The sequence below is a fragment of the Benincasa hispida genome, chromosome 10 (assembly GCF_027475165.1).
Source record: "Benincasa hispida cultivar pf3 chromosome 10, pf3_genome.v1.1, whole genome shotgun sequence".
NCBI classification, from domain to species: domain Eukaryota; kingdom Viridiplantae; phylum Streptophyta; class Magnoliopsida; order Cucurbitales; family Cucurbitaceae; genus Benincasa; species Benincasa hispida.
Window position 1 is genome coordinate 624,644 of NC_143487.1, and position 23,852 is coordinate 648,495.

Sequence of the window (23,852 nt, forward strand, 5' to 3'; positions counted from 1 at the left end):
AAAAATTGCTCCCTTAAGGGCTGATTTCGGGGCTTAAAAAATGTGATGCCACACTCTCTCCTAGTTCGAGAGGGGTTTGGTCATATTTGGATTATGACTTACTGTTTATTAGAGGGATCAGTGATACATAAGGAGTTAGATGCAACTATAGGGGCAAAACGGTAATTTTGGCATAGCTATACTTACGAGTAATTTGTGAAAGGTCATTCCACTGTCGACTAGTTATATCCAATGGACACAAAAATATATTTATATTGCGAAGAGTGCAACTATCGGTCATTAGTGTGCTCGATGTTTAATTGATGTTGAATAATTTAATCAAATGAGTTTAATTAACTATTCAAGTACTATTGGAGTTTCAATCTATAGGTCCATGAGGTCTCCTCTGTAGCTCAACAGGGATTACATGAGAATCAAATTTGGATTAATTTGAATTTTTCAAATTAATTGAGGGAATTAATTACATTGATATAATTAATTTTACATAAATATATATATATGATATAATTACTATAATATATACGATACATTATAATATAAAGTTCAATTGAGAGGAAATAAATATTTGAATATGCTTCAAATATTAATTATATGAATTAGATTCGTATAATTGAATTTAATATAAATGTGATTTATTGTATTTAATATAATATTAAATATATAGGTTATGTGTTATATTTGATATAACATATAGTTTAATATATATTATATGATAAGTTGGTTTTCATATATGAAGGATCCGTTGAAGGAAACTTTAAGAAGAAGCGGGTCGTCTCAATTCCTTTTTTTTTTTTTTTTTGTTTACATAATCGAATTTTACAGAAACAAAATAAGAAATTATGCATTAACAAAATTAATTCAGCATGCTTTTAGAAACAAAAAACATAGGGTTTAAACCCTTACCTTTGTAGACTTGTATTCAAGAATCTCTTGATTAGTAACGGGCATAACCACGACGGAGATCTCGGTATTCTCAGGCAAAGAATCCAAGAGTGATGGGACTCTGACTATTTTGGAAGGAGAGAGATAGGATTGTGAGAGGAGAGGAAGGGAAGAAAATTTCTCGAGAGATCACACACATAGAGAGCATTGATTTTTCTTTGTTTTCTCTTTTCTTCTAGGATGATTTTATTAATCCAGGAGACAGTCTCCCAAAATAATAACCAATCAAAACAAAAACCATCCACTTACGTGGGTGGAGAGAAAAGAGGGGAGAGAGTTGTAACTCCCTCCCTTAATTAATTAAATTAATTTTAATAAATAAAATAAATTTATTTATATATGTATATATTTATATATATTTAAACATGATAACTAATTTATCATATGATATATAAATTAAACTATATGTTATATCAAATATAACATATAACCTATAGTTTTAATATTATATCATATACATATAACCTATAGTTTCTTTCTTCTCATATATGACATTTAATATAACTCACATTCATATTAAATTTAACAAATATGAATCTAATTCATATAATTAATATTTGAATCATATACAAATATTTATTTCCTCTCACAAATGTATCAAATACATAATAATTATATCACATATAATTAAAATAACTTAATGATATTATATATAGTTAAATCTCTCATTTAATTTGAACAATTCAAATTAATCCAAAAAACTGATTCTCATTTAATCCTATTGAACTATCAAGGGGACCTCATGGACCCGAAGCTTGAAGCTCCAACAGTACATGAATAATTAATCAAACTTTTTAATTAAAATATTCATCATCCATTAACTGTCGGATACTCCACTAAAGATTGACAGCTGCACTCTTCGCACTACAGATATATTTTTATGTCCATTGTATATAACCAATCAATAATATGATGACCCTTCACAAATTGCTCGTAAGTACAGTTGGGCTAAAAATACCGTTTTGCCCCTGTAGTTGCATCTAACTCCTTAAGTACTACTGATTCTTTTGATGAACAATAAATCATAGTCCAACTATGACGAAACCCCTCTTAGGCTAGGAGAATGTGTGGTGCCACATTGTTCAATCCCTGGAACCAGCCCTTAAAGGAGCAATCTATCTACTTACCCCGACGTTAGGAAAGGAGTGAATTTCATCTTGTGTAGATGCATTCCTAGCTCCCCAATCAGACGAATCTCCAAAATGGTAAGCTTATTGAGTCGGCAATCTCGCCACTCTCACCCATACAAATCAAAGGACCGCCCTCATAGGTAGGAGTTCACAACTCACTCAGGATTTAGGTCATATTACCTATGGTTATCCTGGTGAAACGTAAGTCTCTATTATGAATGACGTTATATAATGAGACTAGACATTTCGTGCTCGGTCTTATACAAACTCCTTTGTATAGAATATCCCCGCTTACATGTTGATACATGAATAATCAAGATCAAATCATTTGTAGCACTTTACAACAATTGTAATACCTACAAAGCAGGCCATACTCGTAGTGTCACCAGGATAAGATACCCAGCCTTATCCATCTACTACAGACCTTTTAGGTTATCATTTAAACATGATCCACCTGTATGTCTCTACATACATGTTTAAGCTACAAGATAACCTTAGATGTTAGTTTATTGATTTGTGGTTAATGCAACAAAAAAATAAAGTAGAATATTCTATATTTTATTAAATAGATAATATATATACATACATACATACATACATACATACATATATATATATATACTAAAATAATTTGTTAAATTATTTTATTAATTTAATTTTTATTTTTAATTTATTTTTTGAAATTAATTTACGGGAGTTGTAACTCCTTCCCCTTTTTTCTCTCTGATGGAAGAATGTGAGGAGTCATTTTTTTAGTTTTTCACATCTTCATCTTCTTCACATAAAGATGAATGAAAAAGCTCTCTGAAAAATTTCCCAAAAAGATCTCTCCTCTCCTCTCAATCTTTCCCTTTCTTCCAATTTTCTCAAGAACCCACAACTTTCTTAGATTCTCATCCCATTAGAGAATACAGGAGGCTACGATTGGTGGTGGTTTTTTTGGATTGTGTTTTGTTCGTGACCAAGAATGGTTCTTCAAGGGTAAGTCCTCTCTAACCCTATTTCTCTATTTTTCATTTATTGAGTATGCTATAATTTTGTGATTTTGCATAATTTTGTTTTTGTAATTTTTCATTCTTTGAAACAAAAAATTGGGATGATCTACGTTTCCGTTTAGGACCTTCACAAGTTCCTTCAGATAGAATGAGGAAATTGGTAAAGAATGGACTTCTAAGCAAGTTAGAAGATGATTCTTCCTCCATGAGAATCTTGACTCGAAGGAAAAATGAGTAAAAGACCTTTTAGTGGAAAAGGTTATAGAGCCAAAGAGCGCTTAGAGTTTATACATTTGGATCTTTACAGTCCAATGAATGTAAAGGCTAGAAAAGGATACGAATACTTAATCTCTTTTATAGATGATTATTCAAGGTATGATTACTTATACCTAATAGAAAATAAGTTGAAGTCTTTGAAAAGTTCAAAGAGTATAAGGCTGAAGTTGAAAACTTATTAGGTAAAACAATTAAAACACTTCGATCTGATCAGGGTGGAGAGTAAATGGATTTAGAATTCCAGGACTATTTGATAGAACATGGAATTCAATCCCAACTCTTAGCATTTGGTACACCGCAGCAAAACAATGTATCAGAAATGAGAAATAGTACCTTATTAGATATGGTCCGTTATATGATTAGTTATGCCCAATTTCCTTACTTGTTTTTGGGGTATGCAGTGATGACTGCAGTTCACATCTTAAACAATGTTCCTACGAAGAGTGTTTTTGAAACACATTTCGAGTACGGATGGGGCGTAAATCGAGTTTACCTTAATTCAGAATCTGAGGTTGTCCTACACGTGTGTTAGTGACACATCCTAAGAAGTTGGAACCCTCTTCAAGATTGTGTCGATTTGTTGGTTACACCAAGGAAACGAGAGGTGGTCTATTCTATGACCCTCAAGAAAACATGGTTTTTGTATCAACAAACACTACTTTTTTAGAGGAAGACCACATGAGAGATCTTAAACCACGTAGAAAAGTAGTATTATGTGAAGCTACTGAAGAATCAACAAGGGTTGTTGATGAAGCTGGTTCTTCATCAAGAGTTAATGAAGGAGCCAGTAGTTTAGGTTAATCTCATCCTTCTTAATCGTTGGTAGTGCCTCGATGCAGTGGGAGGATTGTGATATAACCTGACCATTACTTGGGTTTAACTAAAACTCAAGTTTTCATACCAGATGATGGTGTTGAGGATCCATTGTCCTATAAGCCGACGATGAATGATGTAGACAAGAACCAATGGGTCAAAGTCATAAGCCTTGAAATGGAGTCCATGTACTTCAATTTGGTTTGAGAGCTTGTAGATTTACCTGAAGGGGTCAAACCCATAATGTGTAAATAGATCTACAAAAGAAAGAGAGGTATAGCTAGAAAGGTGCAGACCTTCAAAGCTAGATTTGTAGCAAAAGGTTACACCTAAAGGGAAGGGGTTGATAATAGAGACTATGAGATAGCAAAAGGTTACACCTTAAGTCTATAAGAATTCTCGTCTATAGCCACATATTATGACTATGAGATATGGAAAATGGATGTCAAGACTGCTTTCTAAATGGCAATCTTGAGAAGAATATCTTTATGTCTCAGCCCGAGGGTCCATAGCCCGAGGTCAAGACCAAACAATTTGCAAGCTAAATCGATCCATTTATGGGTTGAAACAATCTTGGAACATTAGATTAGATACAACAATAAAATCTTTTGGTTTTTATCAAAAAGTATATGAACCTTGTATATATAAGAAAATCATCAAAGACACAGTTGCTTTTCCAATATTTTATGTGGATGATATCCTACTCATTGGAAATGATATAGGATACCTTACTTGTTGGAGTTGATGGCCTAAAGTCTCGTGTCCTGTAGTTTGTAAACAGTTTGTATGAACGCTTGTGATGTATAATATATGATATTTTACTTCACATCTTGTTTTTGCTCAGTTGAATGTTTTATTTGCTTTACCACAAACCAATAAACCTAAAATCTCTGGTTGTCTGAATGTAACTTAAGCATACATATGGTGACATACAAGTGGATCATGTCTTAAGTGATAACCAAAATGGTCTGTAGTATATGGATATAGGAGGGAAATCTTATCCTGGTAATGCTTCAGATGCGGCCCACTTTGTAGAGGACATGCGAACGGGGGCATCCTATAGAAAGAGTTTGTATAAGACCTAACCATGAAGTGTTAACATCTCGTTATATAACACCGTTCATGACAGAGACTTCACTTCACTAGGATGACCATAGGTAACATGACCTCAATCCTGAGTGAGTTGGGAACTCCTTCTATTGAGGGCAGTTCTTTGATTTGCATGGGTGCGAGTGGCTAGGTCGCCAACTCAAACCTACCACCTTAAGGATTCGTTGGATTTGGGAGCTGGGAACTCAGCTATACACGATGGAATTCACTCTTTCCCCGAAGTAGAGGTAAGTAGATAGATTGCTCCCTTAAGGGCTAATTCCAAGGCTTGAACAATGTGGCGCCACACATCTTCTCTTGGTTCCAGAGATGTTCACACATAGTTGGACTATGTTGTATTATTCATTAGAGGGATCAGTGGTACTTAAGGAGTAAGATGTAACTACAGGGGAAAAAAGGTAAATTGGCCCAACTGTACCTACAAGCATTTGTAAAGGGTCATCGTACTCATGATTAGTTATATCCGATCGACACAAAAATATATTTGTGGTAAGAAGAGTTCAGCTGTTGGTTTTTAATGGAGTTAACGGATGGTGGATCTCGTGGCTAAAGAGTTTAGTCAGCTATTCACGTACCATTGGAGCTTCGAGCCATAGGTCTATAAGGTCCCTTTGGTAGCTTGGATACAATTGAGAATCAGTTTTTGGGTCAGTTTGAAATGTTCAAATTAACAAAAGGGAGTTCGATTATATATGATATAATTGAACTCGTTAATTATATATGATATAATTGACTAAAGGTATGAGATACATTATTTTGGAGGAAACTGGATATAAATATGATTTATATCTAGCAGAGGAGAAATTACTATAATATATATGATATCAAACTATAGGTTAAGAATATTATATGATTATATTCATTATTTAATTAATTAGGTGGTTATGAGATAATTAGCCGAGAATTTCTCTGAAATCGTGCGAAAGCGGGAAGATCGAATCCAGTTCTTGTAACTGAAGAATAAAATGAAAATTGTTTTCATTTTTTTACGTGAAAAAAAAGATACTCAGAAAATTCGCTCACGGTGTTAAAAGTTTAGGATCGCTTACCGTTGAGAGCTTATGCGATAGTGCCCATCGTCCTAAACGATCGAACACCCGCGTACTAAACAATCGCCCGTAATTTCTAAATGATCGCTTACTTTTTCTAAACGATCACTAAGCGTGCCGAGCTGACCTAGCTTACCATTTGCTAGACGATCGCTTAGCCAAACCTACACGATCTTATACCTTTCTCTGAACAACCAGCACCCGACCATACGATAGTCTTCTACTATCTCCCACTTGCTTGCTCGTACTACACGATCATCTTTTCCTCCTCTCTCTACCAATTCTATCAAAGTCCACCCTTTGGATTCTTACTCTAAGAATACCGAGGGTTTCGCGTGGTGGTGTCGTCCTCGATTGCTGTTGGTTCGTGCGCTGCTGATAGTGTAGACGACTGTGGTGCTATTAGGCGACTATTTGCTGGGTGATAAATGTTGGGGTTGATGCCCTAAAGTCTCGTGTCCTGTATTTTGTAAATAGTTTGTACGAACGCTTGTCTTGTCAATATATGATATTTACTTCATATCTTGATTATTTTTGCTCAGTTTTATTTGCTTTACCACAAACCAATAAACATAAAATCTCTGGTTATCTGTATGTGACTAAAGCATGTATATGGTGACATACAAGTGGATCATGTCTTGAGTGATAACCAAAATGGTCTGTAGTATATGGATATAGGAGGTAAGCCTTATCCTGGTAACACTATGGATGTGGCTTGCTTTGTGGAATGGTCACAAGTGTTGTGACTTGTCACAGATGGTCTGATCCTAATCATTCATGTTGGGGACATGCGAACGGGGGCGTCCTATACAAAGAGTTTGTATAAAATCTGAGCACGAAGTGTTAACGTCTCATTATATAACACCGTTCATGACAGAGACTTCACTTCATTAGGATGACCATATGTAACATGACCTCGATCCTGAGTGAGTTGGGAACTCCTGCCAATGAGGGTGGTTCTTTGATTTGTATGGGTACGAGTGGCCAGGTCGCCGATTCAAACCTACCATTTATGGGATTCGTCTGATTTGGGAGCTGGGAACTCCGCTACATAAGATGGAATTCACTTCTTCCCCGAGGCAGGGGTAAGTATATAGATAGCTCTCTTAAGGGCTGATTCCGAGGCTTGAACGATGTGGCGCCACACACCTTTTCTTGGCCCGAGAGGTGTTCACACATAGTTGAACTATGTTGTATTGTTCATTAGAGGAATCAGTGGTACTTAAGGAGTGAGATGTAACTACAGGGGCAAAATGGTAAATTGGCCCAGATGTGCTTACGAGCATCTGTGAAAGGTCATCGTACTCATGATTTTTTATATCCGATGGACATAGAAATATATCTGTGGTAAGAAGAGTTCCGCTATTAATCTTTAGTGGAATGTCTGACAGTTAACGGATGGTAGATCTCATGGCTAAAGAGTTTAGTCAGCTATTCACGGACCGTTGGAGCTTCGAGCCACAGGTCCATTAGGTCCCCTGGGTAGCTTGAATAAAGTCGAGAACCAGTGTTTTCGTTAATTTTAAATGTTCAAATTGACAAGAGGAAGTTCGATTATATATGATATAATTGGATTGGTTAATTATATATGATATAATTGGCTAAATGTATGAGATACATTATTTTGGAGGAAATTAGATATAAATATGACTTATAACAAGTAAAAGAGAAAATACTATAGTAGATATGTGATATCAAACTATAGGATAAAAATATAATATGATTATATTTATTATTAATTAATTGGTTAATTATATGATAATTAATCCAAAAATCACATTTGGATGTGGGTTAGTTAGGCAGCGTCAGTTATTGTAATCAATGAAATAAAATGAAATCGTTTCATTTTGAATGGTCGCCCCAAAGAAAATATAGAGAGAGAGCGCGCTGGTGTTTCCTACACGATCGCTTAAGAAAATCGAGAGACTATATGAAAGCTCCTCTCCGCCTAACCGATCATCCACCTCGCATCTAAATGTTCGCATACTGTCGCCTACACGATCGCATAGCTTTTCTAAACGATCGTATAGTGTGCCGATTTTACTAAACGATCGTGTACCTTTTCCTAAACGATCGTTCAGTAAATCCTACACGAACGTATAGCTCCTCCTAAATAATAAATATTTTTGCTATGCGATAGCATCTTTTTCCCTCCCACTTACTTAACGCCTACACGATCTGGTATTCCTCCTTCCTCTACCAAATTCACCAAATACCACGCTTTCGGTTGTCACTCCGAGAATACCCAGGTCTCTTTAGTGGTGGTGTCGTCCTCATGGTGTTCGTGATTGCGGTTGTTCGTGCTGCTGTAGTCGACGCTTCTGCTGGGCGTTGGTAGATCGCTTGGAGGGTTCCGCTGCGTTGAGTTCCAAAGTTCGAAGACTATCTTCAACTAGTATGGAACTCTCTCCTTTGTTATTTATCTTGTTCTTAGCATGCCGTTAATTATTGTTTGCATAACTATATGATTTGAACGTATAATATGTATTTCGGTCACTGTGAAATCGAAGCAATCCGAACATGTTCATGGAACTCTTCGATAAGAGATCCTTCAATAAGGAGTGTAGAGGAGTTCGCTTCTACTAGACTGAGTTTATTTGAAGATTGTCTTCGACTAGTACATTTCTCTCATTCCTTTGTATTTATTTGTTAAAGCATGCCTATAATTAGTGTTACAATGCATATCTATTTGTTAGAATGTATGTGTGGTAATTCTATCACAATGAAATCGGAAAGATCTGCTTCCGCTCATAGATGCTCTTGTTCAAGAGTTCCTTCAATTGGTATCAGAGCCAGGTTACTGATATTCCATTTTCATTGATGCAAAGAATTGCATATGCATTCGCGGTGGGTGTAGCATTGTAACGCTTCTAGGATGTATGGTATAAGTGCTCGCAATGATGCGATACTACTTCTATTTATGCGTTAATTATGGGTATTCATGTAGTATGCCATGCATTGTCACAAGTTTCCTTACGATGGAACCAAGTGTAATTCCACCACAAGTTTCTCGGTGTGATCCGAGGTCGAACACGGGAAAATGGTTTAGGTTATTGCAGTATGTTCATGGTATATGTGACCAGGTTTTCAATCTTTTAAAAATGAGTTTGTACAAGTATGTAAATTGTGATAAAATAAAGCAAAGCAGTAAAGATGCGATAAAACATAAAAATACAATAAACCTAAGCTAGATGTTACAAGATACAAACTTCATATACAAGATACTGGGATTAAGGTTGGCTGTGAAAGTTGTACAAAGACGTGGGATGCGGCGACAAGTCTTGTGGATAGAATAGAAAGAGAAAGATAAATAATACAAACAACGCAAGTTCTTAATTGGATTGAAGGTACAAATATTGTTCCGCTTTTCTCTTGGTGTACACCTTTCACTGATCGGCCGCGTTCCCACATGTCTGTGGTGAAACAGAGATTAACGTAATGAATGCAAGGTTGCTTCCATGTCTGGAAGTACTACTCGCTTTAGTTAACGCACTCTTCTGACCTTCTCTCGATAGATCAGAATGAAATCTTCACTTCTGCTCTCACAGGTGAAGATGTCATCTAGCATGCTTTAGCTAAATATATTTTATAACTTTAATACAAAATAAGTTCTTAGTGATTCATATTTCTCATTAGGGGATTAAGAAGACATCATGAAGAAAGTGACTAATGGGTGAATGGAAATAGACAGAAAATGGTAAATGGAATCTATCGAAACATTTAATATTTCTACTAAGCGTTTGATGCATGATGTGTGAATGAAGAGATAAAGAAAACATGAAATACACAATGAAAGAGAGATAGAACAGATACAAATAAGTGCCAATGTAATGACACAGATTTGATGGAGATCTGCTTACCAGATAGGATAGTTTCGATGGCAGGAAGAGCTTCCCTCTCAGGCTTGCTCCATCGGTAGCATGGTTCTTTGCACAGAGCTTCGATCAGGTGTATGGCAGGTCGGATATGAGATTCACCTCTTGGCCTTATCTCGTTTTCTTCTCGGATTTCTTCTCTTAAGTACTCAGCTCAGCCTTTTCTCTCTAAAATCTTGCAGCACTTAGCCCAATATCAAATAGCATACCCTTTTTTCTGAAATCAATGGGGTATTTATAGATGCAGATCTTTGACTCCGGCCTTGTCGTCCCCACTTGATTGTTATGGTAATTCCAAAGATGGAGGGATATTATTCCTTCTGTTATACAATCAGACCATCAATTCTGCATAACCGTTAGTTGTACACGTGTCTTAATCCTCCGCTCTTGTGTTGCTCAGTTGCATCTTTTGATCATAAGTTCGCATGCGGTGTTTATTTTTATTACCGCATATGGTTGAAGCATAGCTCTGGACCGACTGTCGCATTGCGCCGTCACAGCGGTAATCGTCTTCTCATGATTGATCAACGGGCGCAATGTGACAGAGATGCGTTGATTAGTCTCTCATGAGCCTTGAGCGCAAGCGGTGACTTGGTCTCCTGCAAAAAAAAGTAAAGTTCGGCTTGTCTTCCATCTTTTTGGCGTTAGTGGGTGTAATTGCAAACATTTATAATTATTGTCATACTAGGCTAATTTTCATACAATTGGTGCATAATTACTAACTTTTGGCCGCAATATCTAGATAAGGTGCCATAAATAACTTGTATTTCTACAAGTTATCAAGCATATTTACTATCTGTTTAATTGTTAAATAGTTTGTGGATATGCGGATTAATGGAGTTTTCTAGTATGATACCTCAGTCTGATTAATTCTTTTGCATTTTTGGTTAATTGTAAAGGCCTCTACCATTTTTTAGCATAATTAATTGTTATCGAGTCTGTAATTCAGAGTTAGTTTGAGTCTTGAGTCGTTCGTGAAGAAGTTCAGGGCAAGGGTTGTTGTTCTTCGAGGAAGAAGACGATTAAAAGTTGATCGGGTCGTGTAGACGATGGGGTAGGCGATTGTTGAGTATCGGATGCTTGGTGTCATTTAATGTGCATTCGCACTAGACGATCTTTTAGCTCAACAAGCTTCATCGCTTAGTACCTGACTAAACGATCACGGAGTAACGCACGACAAATCGTTTATCTCTTCACGCGTTAAGCAATCGCCTAAACGAAAAGGCTTCGTAGCCTCGTTGTCGTCTAAACGATCGTTTAGCATTTTTGCACTATCGTCTAGAGTGCACTAAGAGATCGTTTACCTATGGCGATTACTAAATGATGGGGCTTCAACCAGCAGTTCAAGACCCAGTTTGCTTGTGAACGGGTTTGCTCGATGAGAAATGTAATTGATTGAATTATTTCATTCTGGTTTTGTAAAGGTTCATCCCGGTCTATTAATCTTTGCTTTATTACATGAGGTGTATGGTTATTTATTGTCATATGGTATGCACATATAATAAATCCCACCTTAGTTTATGCATTGGTCATGCATCTTCTCTTTATTGTAAATGTTATAATTTAGAGAAGCATGATTTAATTATGTAAGAGCATGCTCATGCATCATATAATATAAGAGTTATATTTATGCATGCATAAAAAGCATTGACATGCATCATCTTTATATTATAATTGTTATAGTATAAGGGTGTTTGGAAAGCATGTTTGCTCGGTTATTACATGTATATAAAAGTTATCTATGGTAATGATCGGACATTGCATGAAGTATGACACATAGGTTGCTTTATAAGCATTATAAACACCTAGTTATGTGCAATGTGTTTTAGTTGTTTCTTTTTAAAGGTTAAAGAGAAATTAGAACTAAAAGCAATTAGAAAGATATGTATGCTCACTTAGGCTTAATTCATGGTTTTAAAATGTTTAAAACTTGGATGACATAGACCTAAGATCACAGTTCTAATATGATTAGCAACCCTTAGGGTTTAATCTTTTAATTAGTTTAATAGGATTAAATTGACTAATAAAAGGTTAAAGTGTAGCGAATCTATCTATAAGGGACCTTTTGTCTAAGGTGGGTTCTATCTAGGCTGGGGTATTTAAGTTGACGGAAACGTAACACTCCTACCTCGGAACCTACTTGGAAAGGTGAATTGGATATATTTGATGCATGCATGCAAGTTAAGGACAATCCATTAAAGTGTTTAAATGTGATTATTTGAACTTGTTTATTTCATAGATAAAAGTTTTTTATGAGCAGACTTAAAAAGATGACTTAGATTAAAATTAGTAGCCAAATATTCCAGGTTAATGAACCTTTAGGTAAAACATTCAGTGGGAGGTACTTGGGGCATATGATGCTTCATTTAAACCTTTCACCTTTCTTCTATATAGTCCACAACTTGAGATCTACACTCGGCCTCTTGACACCCTGGGAGTGTCCCCCTAAAGGATGGTATTTGGGTAGGTCAATATCAAGGTAGATAGAGATAGTGTTCATAGTAAATGGGAGCGGGAAGTGCGACAATATGTCCCACAGTCTCCCTCGTTAGATTGAATAAAGTTACTGTGCATCGCCTCAAGGAACCCTGGGAGTGTCCCCCTATAGGATGGTAGTATTGCGCATTTCTTTATTTGATCTCCTGTAAGAAGATAAGATTACTTAATCTCTTGTCCTAATCTGCTTCTTCCCTACGGTGGACTAATTAGGGCGGGACTCTGGAGCTAAAAGCGAGGGGTTACACTTACGCAGAATTGTTAAAGGTTAACAGTTTTAGACCAAATAAATGGTGGTTGTTAGGTTCAGTTCCAAAAGTTGGTTCTGCCTAATGGTTGAGAATGTCTCATCCTAGTGAAGGGGCATTTAATCACCCCATCGGTGACGTTTGTCCTACCTCGCTAGGCATCATGGCAAAATAGAAGTCTTTCACTTTGAGTACTTGAAACTGTTTTGCGAAATTGATTGGTTTAAATGTGGTTTAACAAAATCTAATAAAAGTTTTGTTCGTTTTTCAGCAACAAGTTTTGAAAATGGCCACAACCACTTTAGCATTGCTTAGCGCCGAAAAATTAACTGGCGATAATTTTTCAACATGGAAACACATGATCACGACAATTTTAATCATCGAGGATCTTATGTTTGCTCTTACGAAAGCCTGTCCTCCTATTCCAGATTCGAATGTCGCTCGAAATGTTCGAGAGGTATACGAGCGATGGACATGGGCAAATGAAATGGTCTAAGCCTATATTTTGGCAAGTCTTAATGACGCCTTGGCCAAGAAGCATGAGCCTATGGTCTCAGCGCGTGAGATCACCGTCTGAACAACTTAAGCACGAGGCTCTTAAGTACATATTCAACTCCAAAATGGAAGAAGACACCTCTGTTCGTGACCATGTGCTTTAAAGGAAATCGAACACGAGGATTTTCATGAGCAGAGGAAAGACATTCCAAATTACGATCATATATGAACTTTACATTTACAGTCATAAACAGAAACACACGGTTATGCATTAATTACAGAAATTATAGCATGAAATACATAAAATCAAGGACAAAAGCTACATAATTTTGTAGACTCATAACCGTGCTACTTGGTCACGAAAGCTCGATCACAGCAACATAGCGAACGTTTGTCCAACATGACCGCTACACTGCACGAACTCAGCGATCGCCTCGGTCACGAACATGTTAGCTTTAGGGCTTCAATCAAACCAAGTATTTTGATGATAACAAACTCAGATTTTTTGTACTAACATTTTTAGTGTTTCAGAGTCACTATCTTGTAGAGCTCGGAAAGATGATTCCAATACAATTTGAATCACTCAAATCGGAGTTCAAGGAGAATGTTATAAGCAAAAGAAGATTGGAGAGGAAATCCAATGTGGCAGTGACACGTGGCACCTTGCTGACGTGGCATCCAACATGGCGACTGACGTGGCACACAAACGGTCAATATTGATGATGTGGCACTCCAACCGGTCATTTTTTGCTGACATGGCACATGATGTGGCAGTGGCATGGCGATCGTGAACGAATGAGATAATGACAAGTGGCAGCTGATTTTTAAAGGAGGAGAAATCGTTAATTGATGCGCGGATTAATAGTATGGCGACACGTGGCGCGGGTTAAGATTTTTTAGCCTTTTCAAATTTGATTTCCTTCCTCAATTGTCATCCTTCAAATCCTTTTTATTCTCCAAATCTCAATAATTCCAATCTTTCAAAATTCCGTTTCAATTCCTCTCTTAATTACAAATCCTTTCCTTTTCTATTTTTATTCAATCTCCACCCTTTATTTGAAATCATATCCAACGGCCAAAATTTATCCCCCTCGCCTATAAATTCGACTTGATTTTACTCTTCATTGACACACCAAAAGCTATCAAGTCTTAAGCTCTCAATTCTCTCTACCCTCAAATTCTTATCTTCCTTGCTCCTAAATTGGCCTAGAGTTATTTTTGTGTTTTTTTTTTTTTAGTGCTCAACTTGTGTATTTAGCTTTCAAGAGGTAATATTGTGAGGTTTTATTTTAATTTTTGGAAATTGTATTAAGGTGTGGGTACACCTTGGGTTGTGAGAAAGAAATTGGTTTGATCCTGAACCAGTAAAAAGGATCTTGGGTTTCTCTTTAGCCTAGGAAAAAGAGGCCGTGTGTCGGTTTGGTCCTCATCTGCAAGGGGATCACTTAGTGAAATACTCAAGAAGGAGTCTTGGAGAGTGGAGTAGGCAACTTGCCGAACCACTATAATTTTCGGTGTTTTCTCTTCCTCTCTCTCTTATTTCTTGTTTTCAAAATTTTTGCTTCTTGCCTTAGTTATTTTTTTAATTTTTCCTAATTGCATGATTTAATTTTTAGTGTGTTATTTAAATTTATCCTTGATTAAATTGTCTTTAAATTTGAAGTTATCATAGCTTGCATGATTTAAGTTTTGTCTTGCATAAATTTTCTTTAATCAAATTAGTAGGTTAACTTTATTGAGCATTGTTTGAAGATAAAATTATTTTTTAAAAAAATTGGTAGTCAACCCTATTCACCCTCCTCTAGTGTTGCCTTTAGATCCTACAATTGGTATCAGAGCGGGTAGCTCGGTTCTCTTATTTCAAAAAGGTTTTATAATTTTGTTGTTGATTTTACATTCTATTTTTTTCTTATTAAATCTGGAATTTTTCTAATTTTTGCAAAAAGTTTGAAAATTTGAGTTTTAAAAGCCGTTTTCATTAAAAATCTTTTTCTTGAAAATTGGTTATTAAAACTTTTTTTTTCTCTACTTCTTAATCTTTGAAATCTTTTTGATTAAAATCTAAATTTTGGAAAAGTATTTCTCTTTATAAGTTTCTCTTCCTTTTTCGAAAAACTTAATTGTTCGAGCCTATGGCAACTACTGGAATAAATGGATATGGTGAAGGTCAATCTACCACTAGGCCACCTTTGTTTGATGGAAATAATTATGCATGGTGGAAAACTAGGATGAGAATTTATTTGATTGCTATTGACTATAATCTATGGGAAATTGTTTCTAATGGTCCTTTAATTCCTACTAAGATAGTTGATAATAAAGATATTCATAAGGAAGAAAAAGAGTTTAGTGATGAAGATAAAAAGAAGTTTTCTATTAATGCTAAAACCATGAACTATTTGTTTTGTGCTTTATGCCCTGATGAATTTAATCGAGTCTCTGCATGTAATTCTGCTAAAGAAATTTGGGATATGCTTGAAGTAATTCATGAAGGAACTAATCAAGTTAAAGAGTCAAAGATTAGCATGTTAGTTCATAATTTGTAATTGTTTAAAATGGATGCAAATAAAACTATATCTGAAATGTCTCCTAGGTTCACTAATATTGTTAATGCTTTGAAGGGATTAGGAAAATCTTATACCACCTCTGAAAATGTGAGAAAAATTCTTAGATCATTGCCTAAGAGTTGGGAAGCTAAGGTGACGACAATCCAAGAAGCAAAACACCTCTCAAAACTTCCACTGGAGAAGCTCGTTGAATCTCTCATGACACATGAGATAATCATGAAGGCCAATGTGGAAGAAGATGTCAAAAAGAAGAAGAGCCTAGCACTAAAGTCCACTTAAGTTCAAGAGGACTCTGAAACTGAAGCTGAACTAAATGATGAGGAGTTCGCTTACTTGACCAAGAAGTTCAAAAAGTATTTTAGGAAAAGAAACTTCTCAAAGAAAGTCAACAATCAAGAAGGCAAAGGAGAAAATAGCAACAGAGATACAATCATCTGTTATGAATGCAAAAAGCCCGAATACGTGAAGTAGGATTGTCCTCAAAGAAAAGCCATTTCAAAGAATAACAAGAAGGCCATGAAAGCTACTTGGGATGAAAGCGATGAAAGTGAATCTGAAAACGAGGAAGAAGTAGCAAATCTGTGCTTTATGGCTTTTGGAGACGATGACAAGGTAAGTCCTGAAAACGTTACTTTTAATGAGCTCATTGATGCATATAATGAAGTTAAAATTGAATTTGAAAAATTAGGTTGCAAATATATGTCTCTTAGGAAGAAAAATGCTAAATTAGCTCTTGAAAATAATAATTTATTAATTGAGCTAGATAATCTAAAAGAGAAAAATGAGACATTAGGAAAAGATCTAGATTTATCTAAATCAAATTTGCATGTTTTAAAAGAAGAGCATAAATTATTAGAAAATAAAAATGAAGATATTTCAGCTACTCTTTTAAAGTTTACAAATGGGAAAAAGAATTTAGATATCATGATGGGTAAGAAACAATGCATATTTGATAAAAGTGGCTTAGGTTATAAACCTCACCAAAAACAAAAGAAATTTACAAACTACTTTGTCAAAGAAGGTTCTATTATTTGTCATGCATGTGGAAAACATAGCCATAAAGCTTATGCATGCAATTTAAGAAAAATCAATATTATGAATGAAAAGAGATGGATTCCTAAATTTTTGTTAGCTAACCCCCAAGGACCCAAACAAATTTGGGTACCTAAGGTTACAACTGAGGATTAATTCTCTCAAGTATATTTGAGATCCGTAAACAATAAGTGCTACTTGGACAGTGGATGTTCAAAACATATGACTGGGGACCACACAAAATTCACATACCTAGAAAATAAAGATGGAGGATACGTTACCTTCAGCGACAATAAAAAGGGTAAGATTGTTGGCAAAGGTAATATTAGTAACGGTTTGAATTTTCTTATTGAAAATGTTTTGTTGGTTGATGGTTTAAAATATGATTTATTAAGTATTAGTCAATTATGTGATAAAGGATATAGAGTATTTTTTAGTGATAAAAATTGTACAATAGAAAATGCATGTGATGGAAAAGTTCTATTTGTAGGAAATAGAGATAAAAATGTTTATACTATTGATCTATTAGATTGTCCTATAGTAGAAAATAAATGTTTATCTGCATTGCATGAAGATTCGTGGTTATGGAATAGAAGGTTAGGTCATGCTAGCATGCATTTAATTTCAAATATTTCTAAGAAATCCCTTGTTAGAGGTCTTCCAAAATTAAACTTTGAAAAAGATAAAATTTGTGATGCTTGTCAAATGGGTAAACAAACTAAGTCTTCTTTCAAACAAAAGAAAATGGTTTCTACTTCTAGACCTTTGCAACTGTTACATATGGACCTTTTTGGACCTACTAGAGTTTCAAGTCTAAGTGGAAAACATTATGTTTTTGTAATAGTTGATGATTTTTCAAGATTTACTTGGGTTTTATTTTTATCTCATAAGGATGAAGCTTTAAAATCTTTTATTAGCTTTTCAAAAAGAATTCAAAATGAAAAAGGTTTTATGATTTTGAAAATTAGAAGTGATCATGGAGGAGAATTTGAAAATACTTCTTTTGAAAATTTTTGTGAAGAAAATGGAATTTCTCATGATTTTTCCTATCCAAAAACACCTCAACAAAATGGTGTTGTAGAAAGAAAAAATCGATCTTTACAAGAATTAGCTACCTCCATGCTTAATAAATATGATTTACCAAAATCTTTTTGGGCTGAAGTTGTTAATACTGCATCTTATGTAATGAATCGTGTTTTAATAAGACCTGTTTTAGATAAAACTCCTTATGAGCTTTTTAATAATAAAACTCCAAATATTAGCTATTTCAAAGTCTTTGGTAGCAAATGTTTTATTTGGAAAGACAAAGGGAAACTTGGAAAGTTTGAGTAAAAAACGGACATTGGCATATTCTTAGGATATTCTACATGTAGTAAAGCATATAGAGTTTTTAATTGAAGAGTCAATGAATGTTGTTTTTGATGAAATACATGTTGCCACTAATAAAGTTTCTGCTAGTGATGAATTAGAAATACCTGTTGAAGATCTTAGTATTAAAGAGAGGGAAGCAGTATCAAATGAATCTCAGAAAGAGCCAGAAAAATCCCTCCCTCAAGATTGGAGATTCTCCACTCACTATCCTCAGGAGTTAATGATAGGTGATGTATCTCAAGGGGTAAAAAATCGCTCTTCTTTAAATGCTTTAAATAATGTTGCTTTCGTGTCTCAAATTGAACCAAAATCCTTTAAAGATGCTGAATCTGATGAGTTCTGGTTAATTGCTATGCAAGAAGAATTAAATCAATTTGAAAGAAATAATGTGTGGGAACTAGTCTCTCGTCCTAGTGATCATCCTGTTATAGGTACTAAATGGATATTTAGAAATAAAATGGATGAATTCGGTAATATTGTTAGAAATAAAGCTAGACTAGTTGCTCAAGACTATAGTCAAGAAGAAGGAATAGATTATAAGGAAACATTTGCTTCTGTTGCTAGATTAGAATCTATTCGCATGCTGCTTGCATTTGCATCTCATAAGAATTTTACTTTATTTCAAATGGATGTAAAAAGTGCTTTCTTAAATGGTTTCATAATGAAGGAAGTGTATGTCGAACAACCTCCTGGTTTTGAAAGCTTTGATAATCCAAATCATATTTTTAAATTAAATAAAGCACTTTACGATCTTAAACAAGCTCCTAGAGCTTGGTATGACTGTTTGAGTAAATTTTTGCTAGAAAATGGTTTTAAAATGGGACTTATTGATACTACTCTTTTTATCAAAATTAAAGATAATGATATTTTATTAGTGAAAATCTATGTTAATGATATTATATTTTGTGCTACTAACTCTTCTCTTTATGAAGAATTTTCTAAGTGTATGCATAGTGAGTTTGAAATGAGCATGATGGAAGAACTTAAATTCTTCCTTGGGCTTGAAATTAAACAACTTGAAGATGGAATCTTCATAAATCAAGAGAAGTACACAAGGGATCTACTCAAAAGGTTTAAGTTCGATAATGCAAAAGTAGCAAAGACCCTGATGAGTACCACTACAAAGCTTGATAAAGATGAAAAAGGTAAAAACATAGATATTAAAGCTTATAGAGGTATGATCGGATCCTTGCTTTACTTAACTACGAGTAGGCCTGATATTATGTTTAGTGTATGCATGTGTGCTAGATTTCAATCATATCTTAAAGAAGCGCACTTGCATGCTGTAAAAATAATTTTTAAATATTTTCTTGGTACCGTTGATTTAGGCTTATGGTATCCTAAAAATGCATCTTTAGATTTGATTGCATATTCTCATGCTGATTTTGCTGGTAGTCTAACTGATAGAAAAAGTACTAGTGGATCATGTCATTTTCTAGGTAGTTCTTTAATATCTTGGTATAGTAAAAAGCAAAACTCTGTTGCATTATCTACCACTGAGGCTAAGTATATTATTGTTGCTAGTTGTTGTTCTCAAGTTTTATGGATGAAACAAACGTTGCGTGATTTTGATTTAAATTTTGGACAAGTCCCAATCTTTTGTGATAATACTAGTTCAATTATTTTAACTAAAAATCCCATTCAACATTCTAGAACAAAGCATATAGAAATTAGACATCATTTTCTTCGAGAGCATGCAAAATAAGAATATTGTCATTAATTATGTTAATACTGAGAACCAGGTAGCAGATATTCTTACAAAGGCATTAAATGAAGAAACCTTTTGTAAAAATAGACTTGCACTTGGTACTGTTAGAATTGCCAAAATAGACTTGCACTTGGTATTGTTAGAATTGCCTAATTATGTTTGATAGGGGGAGCATTATTCATTTCTATGAATTTATGTTATAATTTATTGAGGGGGAGAAAAATCACTTGTATATCTAAGGGGGAGAAGTATTTTTAGTCTTATGGTGTTTTGTCATCATCAAAAAGGGGGAGATTGTTAGCTTTAGGGCTTCAATCAAACCAAGTATTTTGATGAGAAAAAACTCAGATTTTTTGTACTAACATTGAAGGTTTCAGAGTCACTATCTTGTAGAGCTCGGAAATTCAATTCCAACGCAATTTGAATCGCTCAAATCGGAGTTCAAACGAGAAAGTTATAAGTAAAAGAAATTGGAGAGGAATTCCAATGTAGCAGTGACACGTGGCACCTTGCTGACGTGGCATCCGACATGGCGACTGACGTGGCACACAAATGGTCAATATTGATGATGTGGCACTCCATACGGTCACTTTTTGCTGACGTGGCGATGATGTGGCAGTGGCGTGGCGATCGTGGACGAATGAGATAATGACAAGTGATAGCTGATTTTTTAAGGAGGAGAAGTCGTTAATTGACGTGCGGATCAATAGTATGGTGACACGTGGTGCGGGTTAAGATTTTTTAGCTTTTTCACATTTGATTTCCTTCCTAAATTGTCATCCTTCAAATCCTTTTTATTCTCCAAATCTCAATAATTCCAATTTTTCAAAATTTCTTTTCAATTCCTCTCTTAATTACAAATCCTTTCCTTTTCTATTTTTATTCAATCTCCACCCTTCATTTGTAATCATATCCAATAGTCAAAATTTATCCCCCTCGCTTATAAATTCGACTTGATTTTACTCTTCATTGACACACCAAAAGCTATCAAGTCTTAAGCTCTCAATTCTCTCTACTCTCAAATTCTTGTCCTTCTTGCCCCTAAATTGGCCTAAAGTTATTTTTGTGAATTTTTTTTTTTTTTTTTTTGAGTGCTCAACTTGTGTATTTAGCCTTCAAGAGGTAATATTGTGAGGTTTTCTTTTAATTTTTGGGAATTGTATTAAAGTGTGGGTACACCTTGGGTTGTGAGAAAAAGAAATTGGTTTGATCCTGAACCAGTTGAAAGGATCTTGGGTTTCTCTTTAGCCTAGGAAAAAGAGGGTCTTGTGTTGGTTTGGTCCTCACCTGCAAGAGGATCACTTAGTGAAATACCCAAGAAGGAGTCTTGGAGAATGAAGTAGGCAATTTGCCGAACCACTATATTTCCGGTGTTTTCTCTTCCTCTCTCTCTTTTATTTCTTGTTTTCAAAATTTTTGCTTCTTGTCTTAGTTATTTTTTTAATCTTTCCTAATTGCATGATTTAATTTTTAGTGTGTTATTTAAATTTATCCTTGATTAAATTGTCTTTAAATTTGAAGTTATAATAGCTTGCATGATTTAAGTTTTGTCTTGCATAAATTTTCTTTAATCAAATTAGTGAGTTAACTTTATTGAGCATCGTTTGAAGATAAAATTATTTTTTTAAAAAAATTGTTGTCAACCCTATTCACCCCCCCCCCCCTAGTGTTGCCTTTAGATTCTATAGAACACACCAACAAGATGAACGGCCTCCACAAAACCTTGACGATGTCGAGTTGAGTATGACACCACCAAGAAGGCTACCTTGGTATTCTCGGTGTGAGAATCCAGAGGGTGGGCTCTGTGTGGACTTAGTTTTAGGCAGAAGACGGAAGAAACAACAATCTTGTAAACGATTAAGCAAGTGGGAGATGGCTGAACTTATCGTATAGGCCCAATCGTTTAGGAAAAACTAAGCGATCGCCTAGGAAAAGCTATGTTATCATTTAGCTCATCGCTTAGCTAAGTGTCTGTCGCCTATAAATACTTCACGATCGTTTATCTTATCCAAGCTATCGCTTAGTAAATCCTATTTACTTGACAACTTTCGTGAGATTATTTTTTAGAGAGGAAATCTCAAATTCACAAAAATCAACATAACTAAAATTAGGAAAACATTTTTCCTTTTGTTTCACGGTTATCATGAAACCACCAATAACCTCCCACTCAATTGGTTATTAGAGAAAAAGAGTTAATTATCTAATAATTAATATTATTATTAATATAAATGATAGCCAACTTATCATACTATATTTATAACCTATAATTTTAATATTTCATCTCATGAAACATATAAACCATAACTCTTTTTCTATTCCATGATACTTAATGTAAATTTCATTTACATTAATCCTCCACTGGATGTATCTTATACACCATACCGATCATATCATATATAATCGAGATACCTCTTGTCAATTTGAACATTTCAAATCAACACCAAGAACTGATCCTCAACTGAATCCATTGAGCTACCAAGGGGACCTTACGGACCTGTAGCTCGAAGCTCCAATGGTACGTGAATGACTGACTAAACTATTTAGTCACGGGATCCACTATCCGTTAACTGCCAGGCACTCCACTAAAGATCAATAGTTGAACTCTTCTTACCACAAATATATTGTGTGTCCATCTTAACCAATCAGCAATGCGATAACCCTTTACAGATCTCTCGTAAGTACAGCTAGGCCAATAACCGTTATGCCCCTGTAGTTGCATCTAAATCCTTAAGTACCATTGATCCCTCTAATAAACATAAGTCATAGTCTACCTATGACTGAGTCCTCTATTCCAAAGAGAAGTTGTGGCCACTATGTTCAAGCCTTGGAATCAACCCTTTAGGGAGCAATCTCTCTACTTATCCTTACTTCGGGGAAGAAGTGAATTCCATCTTGTGTATTGAGTTTCCAGCTCCCATATCAGAAAAGTCCCCAAAAAGGTAGACATGTTGAGTTGGTAATCTGGCTACTCTCACCCATACTAATCAAAAGACCACCCTAAAAGGCAGGAGTTCCCAAAACACTCAGGATTAAGGTCGTGTCACCTATGGTCATTTAGGTGAGATGTAAGTCTCTAGTATCAACGGCATTATATATAGAGTCTAGTCATCTCGTGGTCTGGTCTTATACAAACTCTTTATATTAGGACACCCCCGCTCGCACATCTCCACATGAATGGTCAGGATCTACCATCTGTAGTAGTTTACAACACTTGAAATCTCTACAAAGTGGGTCGTCTCCGTATTGTCACCGGGATTAGGTATCCCACCTTAATCCTTATACTACATACCTATTTAAGTTATCACTTAAGGCATGATCCATTTGTATGGGTGAAAGTGACCAGATTGCCAACTCAACAAGCCTACCATTTTGGGAATTCGTCTTATTGAAGAGTTGGGAACTCAGCTACACAAGACGGAATTCACTTCTTCCTCAAAGCAGGGGTAAGTAGATAAATTGCTCCGTTAAGGTTTGATTCTGAGTCTTGAACATAGTGGCCATACCCTTTCTTGGGAAGAGAGGACACAGTCATATTGAGACTATCACTTATTGTTCATTAGAGGAATCAGTGGTACTTAAGGAGTTAGATGTAACTACAGGGGCAAAACGGTAAATTGGCCCAACTGTACTTACGAACGATTTGTGAAGAGTGGTCGCACTATTGACTAGTTTATGGATATAGAAATATATCCGTAGTGCGAAGAGTGCAGCTGTCAGTCTTTAGTGGAGTGACTGACAGTTAACGGGT

The 23,852-nt window shown here is 35.2% G+C and overlaps 1 protein-coding gene across 1 annotated transcript; it reads left to right on the plus strand.

Moving 5' to 3' along the window:
• The first annotated feature begins 15,561 nt into the window (after positions 1–15,561).
• LOC150033035 (uncharacterized) lies at positions 15,562–16,272 on the plus strand. Its single transcript, XM_090305877.1, has 2 exons — positions 15,562–15,953; positions 16,020–16,272. The coding sequence occupies exons 1-2, from the start codon at positions 15,562–15,564 to the stop codon at positions 16,270–16,272; spliced, it is 645 nt and encodes a 214-aa protein (XP_090162003.1).
• The last annotated feature ends 7,580 nt before the right edge of the window (positions 16,273–23,852 follow it).